Below are 19,228 nucleotides of genomic sequence, written 5' to 3'. Positions count from 1 at the left end.
TGATAGCCCTATCCTATTCTTTTGTATTGGAGGAGGCAGGATATCTGTGTATTTGATTGAAGTGGATAGAGGCTTTTAAGGTGCGTTTACTGTCATCAGATTTTTTTGTACTCAAACTACTGAAACACCCTGCGACCTACCTGATCTGTTTCAGACCCCTGGGTTAACTATCATAGTGCTTTACACACACAGTCATTGGTTGATTTTCTCATCTTTTGTTTGTTTCGGTCAGACGACACCCGGCTGAGATTCAGCAGCAGTCGAGTCGCCGTCACACTCGGCTCTCTGCTCGACGACCAGCACTGGCACTCGGTCACCATCGAGCGCTTCAATAAGCAGGTGAACCTGAGCGTGGACACGCACACGCAGCACTTCACCACCAGAGGGGAGGGGTACTCGCTGGAAGTCGACTATGAGGTCAGTACAACCTGTGCAGGTGACAGGCCGCTCACAGATCCTTTAGCATGAGGTCGACTTATCCAAACACCTGATCACAAATGGTTATAATCAACCATATGGCTGTGTCTGAACTGGCTGTGTGAAGTTTTCTTTGAATTCTATGTGCTCGCTCTTTTATGTGAACAATGGGACCCAACTCCCGTGTGCGAGCCCCATGACGGGTGCTGACATATTTTGTTGGAGACTAAATTTAGAGCCAAGACATGAGCAGAAGGGAGCTGACTGGAACCGCAGTATTGACGTCTTGCTCCGTCCATTAACCACACATTGAGTATCCTGATCAAAGGTCAAAGGTCCCTCAGGTACAGTCCACAGCAGAGCAGATACTTGTGTCGATTTGACGCAGACACTCAGGGCTTTGGAAAGTTCAATGACTCTTGAGTTGGTTTTCTTCCTCTACTCTCTGCACACAACACTGAAGGAGCCTCATTTGTCCACAGAGCTGTCAATGTTACATGTGCTCTCTATAGCATCAAATAACTAATAAACAACTAAACTACTCAGAAAAATGAACACTTGGAGATAAATAAGCACAATAAGAAGTAACTACAACAACAGATTTGGGTTTGAAACAAAGATTTGAGTTGTGTATTTTAACTTATATAATCATATTTCACATTATTATAGTTTGATACATGTCCCATCTGTTACCATGGGGAGGCAGGGTTTTTATGACCTATACTGCAGCTAGTCAGCAGGGGGAGCTCTACATGTCTTGGCTTCCCTCCCAGACAGCTGTTTCTCCGTCCATCTTGATATACCGTCTATGATGTGGAGCAGTTTGGGATGGATTAGTTTTAGAGGAAGGGTAGAGTGAGCTCGCCTCACCAAAGCTCAGTGTGGAAGCTGACTGTTGTCAGAGTGAAAGTTCCTCACTGTGTGAGTTAAAATGCTCTCATTATTCATGATGAAATAGGTCAGAGTATTAGTGCGACTTGCACGAGCAAATGAATTCCATTAAAAGTCCCAGCACATGTGTGTCTTAAAACAATGTGCCTGACACTCCTCCGATCTTTCACACATTATGTTCTGTCTGGAAGAAATCAAAAGCTGAATGTCAAAAACATTCTACAGCTCAATGACTACAAGGTTCTTATTTTTACTCTCTCGCCCCCAGTTCATTAATCATCTCTCCTGCAGTCTGGGTGCCCGATCAAATAATGTTTGCAAGGAGGCCCACAGCCTATGGGTCACTTTTGACTCCCAGCTATCTTTCGATACCCAGATGACCAAAGTGATGCAGTCCTTCTTTGCTTACGACACCTAACCAAAATCAGGCCATTCACCATTTCTCCTGGTGACTTAGGAAAAGGCATCATTGCTTCATTTTTGTCCAGGCTTGACTTTTGTAATGCTCTTTATTTCATCACTAGCAAGCATAACATCCAAAGACTGCAGTCAATTCAAAATGCTGCTGCCAGGCTTTTCAAGCGTCCCGAGAGAAGTGACCACATTGCACCTGTCTGTGTTTTGCTTTGCTCTGTATTCCAGCTGAGTTTTGGAGGAATCCCTCTGCCCGGTAAACCCGGCACCTTCCTCAGGAGGAACTTTGACGGCTGCATCGAGAACCTTTATTACAACGGCATCAACATCATCGACCTCGCTAAGAGACGTAAACCGCAGATTTACAGCGTGGTGAGTCTGATTCAAACACACTAAAATCAGCCAGTGAACAAAAACTTTGTGAATATTGGGATAAAGAGTTACTGATCAAAGTAATAAAAAAATAAAACAGAAATGTGAATAAACAGGGTGAACAAATATTTACTGGTGTACATTGTCTCTGGTCCCTCAGGGGAACGTGACCTTCACATGCTCACGGCCATCACTGGTCGCTGTCACCTTCCTGAGCTCCAGCGGAAGCTTCCTGTCCTTACCCATGGCTTCCCCGTTGACCACCTTGGGAGGTTTTTCCGTCAGGTTCCAGTTCAGAACGTGGAACGCCGACGGGCTGCTAGTGTCTGCCAGACTGAGCCGAGAGAACCAAAGATTGGACCTACAGATCAGAAACAACCGGCTGATACTGACCATCCACGACCAGGGAGAGAGAGCAGAGACATCTGCAGGTCAGAAAACACACTCTCTCACACACACACACACACACACACACACACACACACACACACAGTACAGATAACCAGTATCAGGGGCATCTCCAGATTTCTGGGCTCCATGAACAGATCTCACATTTGGCCCCTCCACAGCCTCAGTCAACACTGAGATATCACTATAACCACACCTCTGTAACATACATGGCCCAATAAAAGATTAAAATTAAGGTCCTCAACATTTCACTCAACTTACTCACAACTTTTTGATACCACACATTTTAAAATAATATACAATCTCTGTAGTTTTAATGATTCACACTATGGACAAGAACTGAATCTTTCCTCTGGCTCGTTGGTGGACGGCCTGCCCAAAATGACTTTTTCTTTTTGTTTGCAGAGTTAAGAATCATGTTCATTTAATCGTCCCTTTTTTTCTTTACTCTGACAGTTCTAACTTAGAGAGAAACAAATCCAAAGAGGATCTATAGATGTATTTCAGGACAGATAAGGGCTCTTACTACACCCATGGTGTGAAGTTCAAAAATCAGGTGTTAAGTTTTTGAAACATGCACTTCTCTCTGTTCCCCAACTTACATTTAATAACGAGACATTTTTCTTGCTTGCTTTTAGAGTTTTGCTCTGAAATGTTTTTGTGCCTAAAAGTTTCTTTAGTCCTGCAGAAAAGCTGTTCCTGTGTTCATCCTCAGTTATGTGTTTAACCTTCAGGGCACAGAGTCAATGATGGACTGTGGCACTCGGTGAGTCTGGACACTCGAGGTCTTCAGGTCAGTCTGACTCTGGACAACGAGCCCGCCTCCACCCTGGAGCGGTGGGAGCAGCTGGAGGTCAGAGGGAGCTTCTACTTTGGAGGTACGTTTTGATTGAACTGTTTCCTCCTAAAGCATCAGCGTGAGTCCTCCTCCTGTGTGTTCAGATGAAGATCTTTGTTCTTCCCCTGTCGTCTCCACCAGGCAGCCCTCCTGCAGCCCGCCACAGGCCGACGGTGTCCTTCCAGGGCTGCATGCGTTTCATCTCCATCAACAGCCAGACCATCAACCTCCATCATGTGCAGCAAGGGATGCTGGGAGTCTACAGTGATCTTCAGTTTGACACATGCAGCATCAGAGACAGGTAAACAAGCTGCTTACTCATGTTCTCGTAATACTCCCTGAAAGAAAAGACAGCTCTCAAAGAAATTCAGAATCCAGAGAGAAGATTGGTTTTATGTCTTTCCTACACTGGTTTCATGTCCTAAGCAACTAGAGGCTGCTGAAGAAGTCACATTAACACTCATACTGAAATGTCAATTTTTACAGCAGGAGCATCTCTGGGTTGACTGACAGGGGAGTTGAAGCTCTCTGCTTCTTCAAGATAGAAGATAGAATTTACACAGGTGGATGATACAGTCAGAATAACTGACCTTGACCTTGTTCAGTGCTGTTGTTTAGGAGTATTTGGTCAAAATTAAACTCCAAAAAACATCTGTGAGCACAAACAGAACACCTGTAAGAATCTCAGATGTTTGCTTTGTGATCTTTAACACCTGCTCATTACACTGTTTGTTGTAATAGGTTGATTTCCAGGTGACGTTAGAGAGCTTTCTGTGACTTTGGGCCCCGACTGAAATACCTGTCCATGTTTTTTTATATCAATCATAGTTTGATAGTTTGATTCAATTCAATCACTGTTTTTAAAGACTTATCCATAAGGTCACAAGTGATGTTCTTGTGATGTAAGATTTTTTAGTGCATAGTATAAAAACAATAGCAGCAGATGAATAGTCTGATTGTTTACAGCTGAAGGACCTCAGTATGAGAGGAGCTTCAGTGTCCACACAGTAAGACAAAAATTCATCCCCAATTCTCCTTTCAGCTCAGCTTTAGTTTGAACATTTAAAACTACAAACGGACATGAAATCTGCTTATAAAACAAAAACACAGCATGTATTATATTCTGGGATAATAAAGCCAGCTCAGTGCTTTTTGTTAAGAGGATGAGAATATTATCCCACATTAGACATAATCTGCTTTCCTCTCTCAGAGCTCACTTTATAGCAGTTATTGTGCAGGTCAGCGGGAGAGGATTCAGAAGACTAAGAAAGAAAACTGGACAATTATCAAACCAGCAGCTCAAACCTTTTTGTCATCAAGTTTACATGCATGCTTGATAGGACATATTAGACTGGAGGAAGAGGCTATTAGTCATTTTATTAACAGTTTAATCTGTGTGTTTAGACGTAGATTCTCGGGATCTGTGATTGGTCTAGAGTTTGTGTTCTGTTGCAGATTGTTTTAAATATTTACAACATAAGGATAAAAAAAGAGAGAGAGATTTACCATGAGGCTGATAAATATTGAGGAACATAAACGGCTTTTCTCTGTCGTCCTCTGTGGTCCTCTGTCATCATCTGTCATCCTCTGTTCTTTGTCATCCTCCATGTCCTTCGTTGTCTTCTGTCGTCCTCTGCCGTCCTGCGCAGGTGCGTTCCTAACCTGTGTGAACACGGAGGCGTGTGTCTGCAGAGTTGGAGCTCCTTCTCCTGTGACTGTTCAGGGACCGGATACTCTGGAGCCGTCTGCCACCACCGTGAGTCTCTGTGTGTCCCAATTTATCTGAAATCATTTCACCTAATTGTATTGCAATCAAAAATGCTCCCACATCATGCACACTGTTTGTTATATTCGAGTTTCAGTGAATTTTTCATCAGCCGACATGAGCCTGGGCGCATCCTGCATGAGATGAAAAAGTTTCAAGGGCATGTGCTCTCAGCTAAACGCAGAAAATATAGAGGCAAAGTACAGAAGGGGTGGGGGGGAGGGAGGTTTGGATTGCAGCCAACTTAAAGATTGAAAGATTCTTAAAGGCTTTAAGAGAAAGATAGACCTCCACCTCATAGAGAGGATAACTTCTTAAAATGACAGTGTTTGCAGCTCTGTGCTGATTTCTGATTAATCCCTCTCTGCAGCCCTCTACGAGTCGTCCTGTGAGGCCTACAGGCTGACTGGAGGCTCCTCCGGCTTCTACTCTATTGATCCAGATGGGAGTGGCCCCCTGGGGCCCGCCCCCGTCTACTGCAACATGACAGGTGAGTGCAGTCAGTGTTGTCAACTTTAGTCTCTCAGGTTCCTCTGGGATCAGAGCTCAGAGTCGGGTCTGTCACAGATCTCTGCATCAACGTGCAACGTGTCTGCTCAACACACTGAACAACACACACACACACTGAGCAACACACACACACACACACACACACACACACTGAACAGTACACACACACTGAGCAACACACACACCAAACAACACACCCCTTGTTTCCAGCTTCCAAATCAAATATAGAATTTTTCATTGTTGTTTTCTTTAAACTCAGAGTTTTCTCCGACTGTCCGTGTATCTGTGTGTGTGTGTGTGTGTGTGTGTGTGTGTGTGTGTGTGTGTGTGTGTGTGTGTGTGTGTGTGTGTGTGTGTGTGTGTGTGTGTGTGTGTTTTCATGCTTAAACATGTGTTCAGAAGAGCGTGTGTGGACAGTGGTGCGTCATAACGTCAGCGCTCCAGTCCGAGTTCAGGGCTCGTCTCTGCAGAATCCTCACATCATGACTTTAAACTACAGCTCCGACCCCAAACAACTGCACACCATCATCAGAAGCTCCGAGCACTGCCAGCAGGAAGTGGTTTACAGCTGCAGGAAGTCCCGCCTCTTCAACACCAAAGGTAAAGATGTCTGTTGTGTTGATGTATCGCGATGGGAATTTAGCCTGAAACAGATTTATGTTCAGGTATTATTACAGTAAACTCAGGATTCTGTTCTTCTTCTCTACATGTGTGTGTCTGCAGACGGCCGCCCGATGGCATGGTGGGTGGACCCGGGCGGAGAGAGGCGGAGCTACTGGGGAGGCTTCCTGCCGGGGGTACAGCAGTGCTCCTGCAGCCTTGAGCAGAACTGTGTCGACATGAACTACTTCTGTAACTGTGATGCAGACTCACAATCATGGTGCGAAGACTTTAGAGGAGATATGATTACAAGCAAAAAGAAAACAGCAAAGAAGAGTTAAAAATGTATTTTTATATCTTATGTCTTAGGACTAATGACTCAGGAATCCTGTCATATAAAAACCACCTCCCTGTGAGCCACATCGTGATTGGCGACACAAACAGAACCGGATCAGAGGCCGTCTACAGCATCGGCCCGCTGCGTTGCTATGGAAACAGTAGGTTTCTCAGTCAGTGTTTGGATTTTGTCGGCAAATTTAGACTTTAATAAGTAGGACACAGCTCATTTAAATCATCATATTTAACTTCAACATCATGTCCTGTTCTTTTTCTCATGCCTGAGAGAATTCACTGCTTCTCTTCATCCAAAACACAGAACCGGCTCGCTCTCATCCCTGTACAAACAAACCAATTATTATTATCTAAAAATGGGCTTTAAATAGGCCTATCCTTAGTCTCTCCTATCCTAAAGTCTGCCTGATTATAAACCCTTAACCATGGGCGTTATAGTGGGAGGGGAGTTTGGATGACTACCCAAGGACTCAATGGAGGAAGGACCATTTTTGTGTTAGTACACAGTGATGATGTGGTGGAGCCTAACATTTAACAGAAAGTTAGCTAGCGGTAGCTTGAGGTCAGTAGAAGACTAGTTGTCTCTTAGTAACAAGCTAACCCTTAACAACAGGCGGAGGCTTCCTTAGCTTTACTCGGCTCAGTGACAGTGGTTCAACGATCAAACTAAACAGACAAAGTTACAGCGGACGGACATCTTTGTTTTCCTTTGTGAGAAACCCACTGCCTATAGTAAAGAAAAACTCAAGGTTTACAAATCGATTGCCATTTATAGTTTATAGTCATGTCCAGGACATTGAATACTTTGTCAGGTGTTTAATGTGTGTAAGGGGCCGACGTACTGCCTCGCAAACAGCAAGGACATAAAACTTAGAAGACACGGACCATCCATCTCATTACTACAACAAATAATGTAAGGATTGGTCTGTCTGGTTTCTCTGCTGTCAACCGCCCTGCAGGTTTTCAGCTCCTGTACGTGTCCTTTCTCTCCTCTCAGGGTGGATCTGGAACGCAGTGTCCTTCTTCCAGGAGTCCTCGTCGCTCCTGTTCCCCCAGCTTCAGGCAGAGCTCTCCTCGGACTTCTCCTTCTTCTTTAAGACCAGTGCTCCTTCAGGGGTCTTTCTGGAGAACCTGGGACACAAGGACTTCATCAGACTGGAGCTCAGCTGTGAGTCATGGATTCTCTGACACATGTCCTAACGACATAATATCCCAGAAACCCACAGCAGAGCATCATTTCATCACTGCACATGTTCAGAAGTAAATTTTCATAACACTTTTTTGCCAGGCTGTAAACATTTATTTCTGATGTAAAGTTGGACATTTTATCATGGGGCTCTATGAGGACTGACTCACTGCAGGAGGCAGCCTCTAGTGGACACGAGAGGGATTGCAGTTTGTGGGACTTGTGGGATCAGTTTACCTGATGTCCCTGTTATATTTTACAAATCACAGAAGCTTTTCTCAGGAGGTTTGGGATCAAATGTTTCACTGTAGAGATCTGAAGGTACAGAAGATCATAAAAATGAGTGAATGTGTGTGTTTGTGTGTGTCTCAGCTCCCTCAGTGGTAACTTTCTCTTTGGATGTTGGAGACGGTCCCGTGGTCGTTGCGGTCACCTCCCCCCTCCCTCTGAACGACCGGCAGTGGCACCAGGTGAGGGCGGAGCGTAATGTGAAGGAGGTGTGGCTGCAGGTCGACCAGCTGCCCCTCCGCCTGCTGGAGGCTCCGGCTGACGGACACCGACGCCTTCGTCTCAACGGACAGCTGGTTGTAGGTACGACAGAGTCTAAGCATCAGGACAGAGTTTGACAGAGTTGTGGGTAAAACTTTCTAATAACCATCTAGAATAGACAGTAAATTAATAACTTAATTTAGTCAATAATTATTGTTTTCAGGTGGTCGGCCCATGTTCAGTCCCACCTGTGGTTTCTTTCCTGCACGTCATTCCACACTCTCTCTGTCGGGTGTGTTTTTGTCTCAGGTGGATCAGCATCCAGGCTCAGAGGCTTCCTCGGCTGCATGCGGACTCTGAACATCAACGGCGTGATGTTTGACCTGGAGGAGAAGGCGAGAACAGTGGTGGGGGCGAGTTCTGGTTGTCCGGGTTACTGCAGTGGCTCCAGCAGCCTCTGCCACAACAGAGGGAGGTGCATCGAGATGAGCAACGGCTACACCTGCGACTGCTCCACCTCTGCGTTCAGAGGACCCACCTGTAGAGAAGGTGAGAGCGAGTATGGGTTCAACTGCAATAACTGCTCCAGACAGTCTCCGTACATGTGGATGAAGTGTGGAGACGCTGACAGCCAGGACTGATTCAACCTATTTATAATACTAAGGTCAAAAATACTGGGGCGCAGTTACCACCAACTCTTAGCAGATGGTAATTTTTTCACTCTAACTGTGCTCAGGCACTGTTTGTTGATCAGACAATTCTCGCAATGAGGCTGATTTACATAGAAAGGGGGCAGTTTACTTCCAAATGAATGCATAATGATCATTGAAATACGCACAAACACCACCGGTGCACAGAGACGACATTTGCTCGTCTCTGTGCAAGTTTAACTGCCGCAATTTCCTTTTTTTAAATCATGCCCTCAGTCATGTAATTTACATTTTTTGGGGGGCTATTTGGAGAGTGGAATGATATGTAATCGTATGTGTATTCTTTGTGTGTGTGTATTCAGAGGTGTCGGTGAGGTTGCACCGAGAGTCCTCTTTGACCTTCACCTTTCAGGAGCCGTTCTCTGTGATGCAGAACAGAAGCTTCCAGACGTCCGGCGTCTCCAGGGAGAGCAGCAGCAGCGGAACGAGAGAGGACGTAGCCTTAAGCTTCATCACCTCACATAGCCCCGCCCACCTGCTGACCATCAGCACCTTCAGCCAGCAGTACATCGCCGTAATCCTCACCACAAACGGTACACACCCCAGATGTTTCACAGCACACTGACACAGAGGTCAAAGGGAACTCTCAAAACACTCTCTGTTCAAATGAAGACATTTCCTGATTAATCTGAAGGGTTCATTGTGGGTAGCCCACTTTGTCTGTTCTGTGAGTCTGTGTCTCCGTCTCGTTGCGGCTGCAAAATCTGTTGCTGTCAAGAGATTTAGTTTTTATTCTGCAAGAACTGCAGAGATAACACATAGACAATAGACAATAGGTCCCTTGTTCATTTTTCTTTATTGATTTTAATCAAAGACAGTGTCTCAAGAAATACTGAACATCCCAAACTTGAAGTTTCCCAGAGTCAGAAGGTGAGGATGTTGAGGTGTTTCACGCTGTTTGTGTGATTTTCTGTCCAGGTAGTCTTCAGATTTGGTACCACCTGCAGACTCCCAGGAACCCGGATGTGTTCAGTCCGGTCCTGAGCAGTCTGGCAGACGGACAACTCCATCGAATCAGAATCCAGCGTGAGGGCAGAGACCTGTACGTACAGGTGAGATACAGTTAAGTGGAGCCATCAGCTCAATCAGTCCATTTAACCATTCTACTGTCCTAGTCCCCCTATATAAGTTCAGAGTGAGAATCCACTTGTTGACAGAAGTATTTTTGACTCCTCTATTGTAGGTGGTGATATGCCCCTTTTCAGCTAGTTACTATTAGACCTTCTTTCTGTTGACCTATTATGTCACATACCAAACACAAACGGTGAAAACATGGACAGCTTCGTAGCTCTACTTTCAGCTGACACATGTCCTGTCTCTCCTCGTCTGTTTCTCTCTCTAAAACTGTCCATATTGATTCCTTCGTCTTGTATTCTGCTCGAGCTTCTTCCTCAAATGTATGCTGTTCAACCTGGCTCAGAGCGCCTCGTCTAGTTTCGGTCAGATTGAGGTGTATACATGCAAGAGTAAATCGACCCCATAACACAGTATCTAGTCGAACTTTGAGAAATTCAACAATTTCAGTCAGAGTAACATGTTTACATTTATTTTATGAACATATAACCTTCTTCAACATCATGTAAATGTACTGAGTGATGTTTTTATCTTTCCAAATCAGAGAATTAGAGTCAGCATGTAAAGGTCTGAAGGTTGGATTGTGGACTGATGGTTTATGATAAAGTGCTGTTTAAGTTCAGAATTCTTGTTTTTCTCTGAATCCTCTCCATCAGGTTGATCAGGACATCCACAGAAAGTTCTTTCTGTCGTCTGAAGCAGAGCTGATCTTTCTCAGGTCGCTTACCCTGGGAAAAGTCATCAGTAAGTGCTCTCACCGAGTTCAAATCTCCCTGAACAGAAAGTGTCTGTACTTCCAAATAATCAGGCGTAGTATTGTAAAATATCATCCACTTGTCAAGATCAACTGCGTTGGAATTGAAATTGTCCTCAACAAATGTTGGTGTTTTGGTAAAGATTCAAAACTTTTTTTTTTGATATCAGGTAACAAGAAGACATGTGACAATCAAACCTATTAGATCAGAGTGACAGTGACAGAAAGTAGCACTGTTTTTGAATATTAGTGGAACAAACTGGGCCTCTAGATCCTTAGGTAGAATCATTATACGGTTCAGTACATATTTTTCTACAGCACAAAATATGAACAGTGTTTTGTGCGTTCAGTGTGGTCTTTTAGAGGACCAGGAAAACCTCACAAGAAGTGCATCTTACAGAGACTGTATGGATAACTGTTGTTTAATGACATCTTTGACATCAGCCTCTTTGTTAATCTTTCTATCAGTTTATCTTCCTGACTTTCTCTCTGTCTATCTGAACAGGGAGAGAGAGTTTCCATGAAGAGGTGGTGCGTGCAGGTTCCGAGGGTTTCGTCGGCTGTCTATCTTCGGTCCAGTTCAATCACGTGGCTCCTCTGAAAGCGGCACTGCAGAATCGAGGCAGCTCATTGGTCACGATTAGAGGCTCATTAGTCCAATCGAACTGTGGGACATTGGCAAACTCCATAACATCCCACAACCTGAGGGGTAACACACAAGGTCAGTCACAGTGTGAGGGGTAACACACCGTCAGTCACAACCTAAGGGATTACACACAGTCAGTCACAGTCTGAGGGGTAACACACACTGAAAGTCACAACTCGAGGGGTAACACACACGGTCAGTCATAATCTGAGGGGTAACACACACGGTCAGTCATAATCTGAGATGTAACACATGGTCGGTCACTGTCTTTAGAAATTTACACATTTGATATACAGTATTGTAATGTTAAAGTGTGATTGTGACATTAGTTTGATTCACACAGATCTGACACACTCATGCATGTCTCATTTTCAACAGCAGGGAGCTTATATAATGAATTACACAATGATAACTTTTTACTTTTATACAAAGGGAATGAGTTTCTCTCTTTTGCTCCTAAGATGATTCTGCAGCTGTGGACAAAGAAAAGAAGCAGCAGAGCGAGGATACACAAAATGATGTGGCTGTTATAGCAGGTCTGTATCTTTCTTTTTGGCTTATTGATTCTGAGTTTGGTTACTAAACCAGAGTCACTTTATCTACCTTTATCTTAACTATCAGGACAGAAGACAAGTGACAAGTTTCTTGGCTCATTTTCTAGAAAGATACTCCAGTTCAGTAGCTGGGTACTTAGTCCCTTTGTCTCTTGTTGCAAAATGGTGGTGAAACCGCTTTCCCAAAGATGGACAGCCCCCCGGTCCATGCAAAAGAAGTTCTCCATTTTGGAAACGATTTTAGTCTTATCTCTATATTAGTTTTTTTTGTGTATACTTTTTATACAGTTCAAATTGATCAAAGGTGGACTTTTGGTCAGGCTAAGTTAAAGAGACTGCTCAGTGAAAAAAATTGACAGTACCATCCAACCAAACCAAGGAAGAATCAAGCGTATCAACGGTCCTCCTACACCTTGTCCTGTTGGGGCTGTGCTTACTACTGAACTAATATCACTAATATCATTCCACTCACTGTGTAATAATGTGATCTGAGGACATCATGACCTTCAGGTCCTTCTTCAGGGCTTTGAGCAACTACTCTGAGACAACCGTGCATGTTTTGAAAGATAGTGCTCAGGATCATCCAGGGTTGTGTAACCCTAATATTTTTCTTTGACCTAACATGTAAAAACAACACAATTCCCATCCGGATTTCTAGAGACAGATGTGACAGGTACTGGTATATGTGAGTTTCTTCTTTGTCTACTTGAAGAAAAAAAACAGATCAGTTTGATCATCCTCATCATTTAAAACCCTGACCTAAAGGTGCTTGCTAGGTTGACCAGCCTTGGGTCGCTATTCTTTGAAGAGATTGATGTGAGAAGTCAAAAAGTTGTTCTGCTGCTCAAAGTGTCCTCTCAAGGTACTCCATCTCCAAACTTTCTCTTTCAAGCTTTCTAATACAAAAAGGGGTTCAGAAAAAAGTATAAAGGAAACAGTGAACAAGTTTTACATTATTAAGTTTAACCACCAAGAATGCATCTGCTTGTATCTGAAATGGCACCTTTAATGTGTACGTGTTTGCTACTTCTCAGGTGTGGTGACAGCAGCGGTGTTCATCACTGTTTGTATCCTGGCTGTGGTGACCCGTCTCCTGTACCTGAGACAGGTTCAGAAGAACAATGACAGCATGCAGGAGAAGGAGCACCATCACAGCATGGAGACCCCCATCAGGACGGAGCTTCACCTCCACAACGCTGTCAGGGACAATGTGAAGGAGTACTACATCTGAATACATGGAGTACTACATCTACAAGACAAAAGGGTACCTGATCTAATAAGAAAAGGGATTACAAAACCCAACTTGACCAAGGAGTACAAGGTACTACCCCACAAAAGAGAGCAACAACCAACAAGATGAAAGTAAAATATCCCACAAGAGTAAGGATTAAAAACCTGACTACTCCTTCATGACTAGTCAAAGGAGTATGAAATCTAACAAGATGACAAACTACAATGTCCGACTAGAACAAAGGGGTACATAATCCAAAAAATCAGACTGGTTAAAACTTCTGACTAGACAAGGAACAACATCCTACGGAATGGAAAAAGCACTGCATCAGAGTAGATGAAGGACAATTGTTTCAGTCTAGACAAAGAAGTAATAATGAGTTGACAAAAGAGTACCCCATCGAGCTAGTCGTAACAAGTAGAACATCTGACGACAAGAATGAGTACAGCATCTTACACGGAGAAGGCCTATCACATAAGACTAAACAAAGAAGTAGAACCTCCAGCTAGATATTCCTAGGGGACAAAGGACTACTACAATATTGTAGGGGACAAAGGACTGCAACATATACATGACAAAGGACTACAACATCCTACAGGACAAAGGACCGCTACATCTACAGGAGAAAGGACTACAACATCGTAGGGGACAAAGGACTACAACATCTTAGGGGACTAGGACTGCAACATCTACAGGACAAAGGACTACAACATCGTAGGGAACTAAGGACTGCAACATCCTACAGAACAAAGGACTACAACATCGTAGGGTACGAAGGACTACAACATCATTTGACAAGGAACTACAAAATCCCATGGGACAAGGAACTACAACATCCTTAAAACAAAGAATTACAGCATCCTCAAGACAAAGGACTACACATCCTATGGGACAAAGAACTACAACACCCTACATAATAATGGAATACAGAATCTTAATCGACAAAGGACTACATCCTCTGACCAGATCAAGTACTTCAATGTACAACTAGAAAATGGAGTACTACATACATCCAGAAAGAACGAGTTTAACATCTGATTAGACAAAGGACTCAGATAAAACTAGATGCAGGACTATTAGACCAAGGATTACAAAATGTGACTCGATTCTGTTCTGAGTCTGAGTACACAAAGGAGTACTCTCTCTCTGACATACCTCTCCTTTGTGGGGCTGACAGTGTGGATGGTTTCCTCACAAACAGAAAGCAGCAGCTCCACAGATTGTGTGTCTTCTTCTGTGTGGACAGTAAAGAAAGCACTGCAATCTTTCTGGTTTTGTCTGTAAACTATGTGGGAATCTGTCAGAAATATAGCCGCTGTGAGTTTCATCCAGCGTATTGGTGAAAGGAAATAGAACTGAGCCTGTTGCACTTCCAAAATGTGCACAACCTTTTCTTACTGACTTCAAATGCTGATTATTGCTGCATTTCAGTAGAATATATTTATGATGTGTGGAGGTCAAGTGTAGGCCTGAGATCATTCACTGCTGTTTTCTGTAGATAGGTGATACAATACTGCCTCCTGTACCAGTGCCTAATCTTTCCTTCAGTTTGTTTTTCTATACTTTACTTTTTTTTTAATGATTTTCACCCTTCAAATGCAGATATTCATCAGTGATCTATCAATCCAAACAAATGGAGAAAGATGGCAACTTTAACAGTAGCTTTACCACATAGCTTTGCCATTTATGATCATTAGAAACCTTTTTTATTTCACTAAGTGGTTTTCTCTGCACTGTTTGCAATGGTTCAAAGAGAAACCTACCAGGACAACTAATTAATCGTGAAGTTACCCGGTTTGTAGTTACACAGGCTGATTAAAGCAACAATATGTAGCTGTTAGTGTTAAATAACAGCTTTACAGTCAGTTTGATGGAACAGTGACTTGATAAAGGCAGATTGGAGCCTCTTTAATTCTGATCCATTGTTCAGATGGACTTTGCAACTTGAGTTAGCACGGCTTCCTGAATGACAGACTTAAAGTCCCCTATGACATTAAAAATAAATTTTCCCTGTTTTAATCCAATGTTCTCTCATTCAATATTAATTAATCTGCCAAGTCTAAAAGTTTGTCAGAGAGGTGAAATCCTGTCATTTTGCCTTCTAAATCTCAAACTGGCTTTTATGTCTACATGAGGGTGTGATGTGCCCTCCCATACTGCAGGGGGGCGCCGTGTCTCTCAAATCCTACATAATGTTGCTTTAAGTAAAAGGCACGTGGTAACTTTACTTAACTTGTCTATAAGTTTTTTTTATTTATTTGAATAAAGGGAAAACGTTTGTTTTTACACAAATGTCTATATGTACAAACATTGCACCATGTCATGTAATTATTCTTCTTCTGTATTATTTGTACAACTGCAGTTTTGTCAGGGGACTATCGTTAAAATGCATAATTTAATAATAAAAGCTAATATATTCGTATCTGTTTGTTGTTACCTGGTTTTACAGATACAAACACGTTAACAACATAAAGAGTGAAATGAACAAAAGTATGACGGCAGGAATCATCATTATCTGTTCATGAAGAGGATATCCGGCTGAATTTTTAGGTGCATCCATCTTTTGTATGTATCTTTTTGGTTTGCAGCCTTACAAACATGTTGACATCCAGCAGATGGATGGATGGATGGATGGATGGAGGAAGGGATGGATGGATACTTCATTAACTCTGAGGGAAATTCCAAGCATCCACACACATGACATGAGATATTTGTCCCATCTAACACAGCCACTGTCCCCCCTCCCATATTTATTAACCCGAACAAAGGTTTAAGGAAACCTGCAATAGAACAAAATTTACCCCATACAATTTAAAAATTGGACCTGTGCCAAGAAAATGTGCATAACCTGTGCAGGAATAAGAATAGAGAACCTATGTGCAATTAATGAAACATATGTACAATGAACCTATGAAAACAAACAAGTTATTTTATCCTGTCAGCTAACATCCCAGTCCTGTATGCAGCATGAGGATCATCTGGCTGCAGTCAGGTCAACTCTATCTACCTGATACATCTTAATTAAATGTCACCGCTGCACTAGTTTAGAGGTTTTAATACTGACCCAGAAAACTTGGCAGAGATGAGTTTGATCATCTGACTAAGAGCAAAGATAGAAAATCATGACGCACTATACAAATAAAGATTGATTGGTTGATTTAGATGAATGAGTGAGTGCAGCTTCTTCAGCAGAGTCTTCATGTTGATCCAGTCTGATCGATTCCTCTGAGGAGGACTTGGTGATCAGACCTTCATTCTCTCTGCTGATCAGACTGATCACTGCAATTCACACAGGAAGGATGAGAAACCTGACAGCTGGATGATGGGAGGAGGACATGAGGTGTGTGTGTGTGTGTGTGTGTGTGTGTGTGTGTGTGTGTGTGATAATGGTACTGGGGATGGAGCGTGAATGCAGAAAAAAATCTGCAGAGGGGAAGTTCTGATGTCTGAAGTATGAAACATTTACTACTGAGGTAAGTAATCTAATAAATTATGAGTGGAAATTAATTTATAATGGAGGAGTCTGTGAAGGTTGTGAGCTGTAGATGTGCATGTGTGTTACCGTGTGTGTAGTGTGTGTGTGTGTGTGTATTCCTCCTCGCAGTGAACATCCGGCTGTCAGTTTACTTTCAGGATCCACAGTCGTCTCTCTGCCGAGCAACAGAGGATTCTGGTTGAATCAAGGCGGGATGATCAGAGCTCATCCTGACGCCCCTTTGAGCTGCAGAAAAAAAACACACCGACAGTCAGATCACATCCCTCAGTTTATTTGTATTTGATTGCATGTCCTGCGCTTTTATTTTTTAAATACACCTCTAAAGTAATCTGGAGAAGGATGTCATGAGTTCTTGTTTAATTATGTCGAATTTATCACACATTATTAGTAATAGTAAAGTAATTCCTGAGTCCAGTCTTTAGTGTTTCCTGTTTTATTTTGTAGTTCTCCCAAGTATGTCTCGTCTAGTTTTGTTTCATCCCTTGGTGTGCTTTCCCTCCACTGTGATTGTTTTCACCTCTGTCAATTAGTCTCACCTGTGTTCCAAATTGCTACTATACTAGTAGAAAGAAAGTACTGATTTGGCCAAAATGCAGTATGCAAACAAAAGCGCAACCCACAGGATGTCGTACTGATTCAGGAAAAACAGATCGTCAAGGGGAATGATTTCTTCGTTGATAAAATAAAAAAAACTCAATGGTCTCCTCCTCCCAGTCTTCCCCTGGGAACTCTGGGAGGAGGAGACCATTGAGAAAAACATCACAGTCTGCATCAGATCAGTCTCCCTCACATACTGTTGTACACATAGGTCAGAGATGGAAATGACTGACAGCAACGGCCATCATAACAGGGAAATAATCACAATCAGACCAATCTAAAAATAAATCTTAAATCTTAAATTCTTAAAATCATAAAACTCTAAATGAATCACTTGTCATCTTTTTTCAGACTTTAAGTGGATGCTACACCTTAGCGAATTTTGCTTTCAGCTTGACTGTTGTTTACTTCCTCATTCCTGCACCAGAAACCAGCTTAGCCTAGCCGGGCATCCTGCAAGATAACCATCGCCTGGCAGTCATACTACATACCACTGTCGATCACAGTATGCAACATTTAACTCTTTAAGGTCTTTGATGCGTCAAACAACCGCCTCAGCAGGACTCATTGATCACCTTTGGTCGCTCTACATGTTGTGGTGCTGGTTTTCTCCGGCTGTGCCTCTCCTTTCACCGAAGCGCGGATCTTCCTCGCCACGAACCTGCAGGCTGAGAACAGCAACAAACTGTCAGAAGAGCAAATGTCTACATATCTGCAGCACTGACTGAATCTCAACTTTACAGCTCTGTGTCTCAGTATGACATGTGAGTTCACTCTCACCTCCCTCCACTCTGCCATCTGATAATCTTGGTAATTATTGATCTGACCTTTAAGTCTTTCAGTTTATGTTAAAGAAAAATCACCTGTGTGAACACACTGTGCAGGCTTTCTGTCAGAGTGACATTATATGTGCAGTCAAACAACAATCAAGAGTTCCCACTCTGGCCTGTTCAGCGATGCCTTTTTGCTCAGGTAGGGATTAGGCTTTTCCCAAGGGGGGCCCTTCTGCACCTCAGTGCTCTGTACCTCTGTCCTGAGGGAAGTGGGGTGAGGTGGATGTTTAGTGATGTCCTGTTCTATTAAGGTTACAAAGTGTGTGAAGGCCCTGTTGTTGAGTTCTGTTAGGCTGGGTGCAGGAAGTCAAAAATAATGAAACTTCACGCTCAGAGAATTTATTTACAATTTGCCTCATTACTTAGACCAGCCTGTCTTTCTCTATTTAAATGTATCATTCAATGTTAGAAACATGAATCTCTGGGTATTTTGGTCAATTTTCAGTTTCATAGCACTCTTTGTTTTAAGCTGCACTGCAACATCATGGGGTTTTAAACAGTTGAGCTCAAACTCGGATAACATGTTAAATCTGCTCTGAAATAACACGTTTTCTCAAACAGACAAACACAGGGGTTAGGAGAGCTTAGTTATTTATTGTAAATACATTAACTATGTTTGAAGTTTGTAATATTTCTGTTTCTTTGTGACTACCACATCAGTCAGTCATGTACTTCCTGACAAAAAAAGTGCTGAGTCACTGTGACAGTCTCTGTTTCACATGACTAACCGGTTTAACAGCTGTGATTCTGACTCTTTAAAAAGCAACAGAAGCTGTTCTTTTAACAGGAAATACAAGTGTTGTTTTCCTTTCATACCGATCAACAGGATCTTAGTATTTTCAGTGAAACACTTTGATAAAAGCAGATTGAAAGATTATTTTTACAGTCTATGATTGAAACAGACAGTTTGTATTCAGAGGTTACTGATCAGATAGAGAGGACTCACCGTTGATGATCAGTCACACCATGTTTCTCTCGCTCTGTACTTCTGTAGATTCAGAAGTCTTTAGTCTCAGTGTATCTGTCTGTGTGAGCGTTCAGTTGTCCTCTGCTGTCAGCCGAGCTCTTCTTCAACAAGTCAAACAAGTTAGA

The 19,228-nt window shown here is 42.8% G+C and overlaps 1 protein-coding gene and 1 long non-coding RNA gene across 3 annotated transcripts in view; one reads left to right on the top strand and one right to left on the bottom strand.

Moving 5' to 3' along the window:
* Positions 1-13,210, top strand: part of LOC109982646 (contactin-associated protein-like 5) — a 25,727-nt gene extending 12,517 nt beyond the window's left edge. Inside the window, exons 6-24 of one of the 2 annotated variants that reach the window (XM_020631964.3) lie at positions 233-417; positions 1,951-2,094; positions 2,255-2,525; positions 3,237-3,380; positions 3,482-3,641; positions 4,990-5,096; positions 5,476-5,595; positions 6,015-6,215; positions 6,339-6,495; positions 6,585-6,712; positions 7,564-7,734; positions 8,125-8,343; positions 8,551-8,790; positions 9,254-9,484; positions 9,870-10,003; positions 10,682-10,769; positions 11,285-11,500; positions 11,887-11,961; positions 13,014-13,210. In XM_020631964.3, coding sequence (XP_020487620.2) covers positions 233-417; positions 1,951-2,094; positions 2,255-2,525; positions 3,237-3,380; positions 3,482-3,641; positions 4,990-5,096; positions 5,476-5,595; positions 6,015-6,215; positions 6,339-6,495; positions 6,585-6,712; positions 7,564-7,734; positions 8,125-8,343; positions 8,551-8,790; positions 9,254-9,484; positions 9,870-10,003; positions 10,682-10,769; positions 11,285-11,500; positions 11,887-11,961; positions 13,014-13,210 — 3,188 coding nt within the window. Of the gene's footprint in view, positions 1-232; positions 418-1,950; positions 2,095-2,254; positions 2,526-3,236; positions 3,381-3,481; positions 3,642-4,989; positions 5,097-5,475; positions 5,596-6,014; positions 6,216-6,338; positions 6,496-6,584; positions 6,713-7,563; positions 7,735-8,124; positions 8,344-8,550; positions 8,791-9,253; positions 9,485-9,869; positions 10,004-10,681; positions 10,770-11,284; positions 11,501-11,886; positions 11,962-13,013 lie in introns of those variants that run through there. The other variant, XR_010667616.1, reaches the window with a different exon arrangement.
* On the bottom strand, positions 10,482-19,228 carry LOC109982647 (uncharacterized). Its single transcript, XR_003808542.2, has 4 exons — positions 19,083-19,228; positions 17,879-17,971; positions 12,983-16,931; positions 10,482-11,481 (listed from the first exon to the last, which is right to left on the bottom strand). It is a non-coding gene; the product is annotated as an uncharacterized lncRNA (long non-coding RNA).

This window comes from Labrus bergylta, chromosome 13 (assembly GCF_963930695.1).
Source record: "Labrus bergylta chromosome 13, fLabBer1.1, whole genome shotgun sequence".
NCBI lineage: Eukaryota > Metazoa > Chordata > Actinopteri > Labriformes > Labridae > Labrus > Labrus bergylta.
This window is presented reverse-complemented; position numbering and strand designations above follow the sequence as displayed.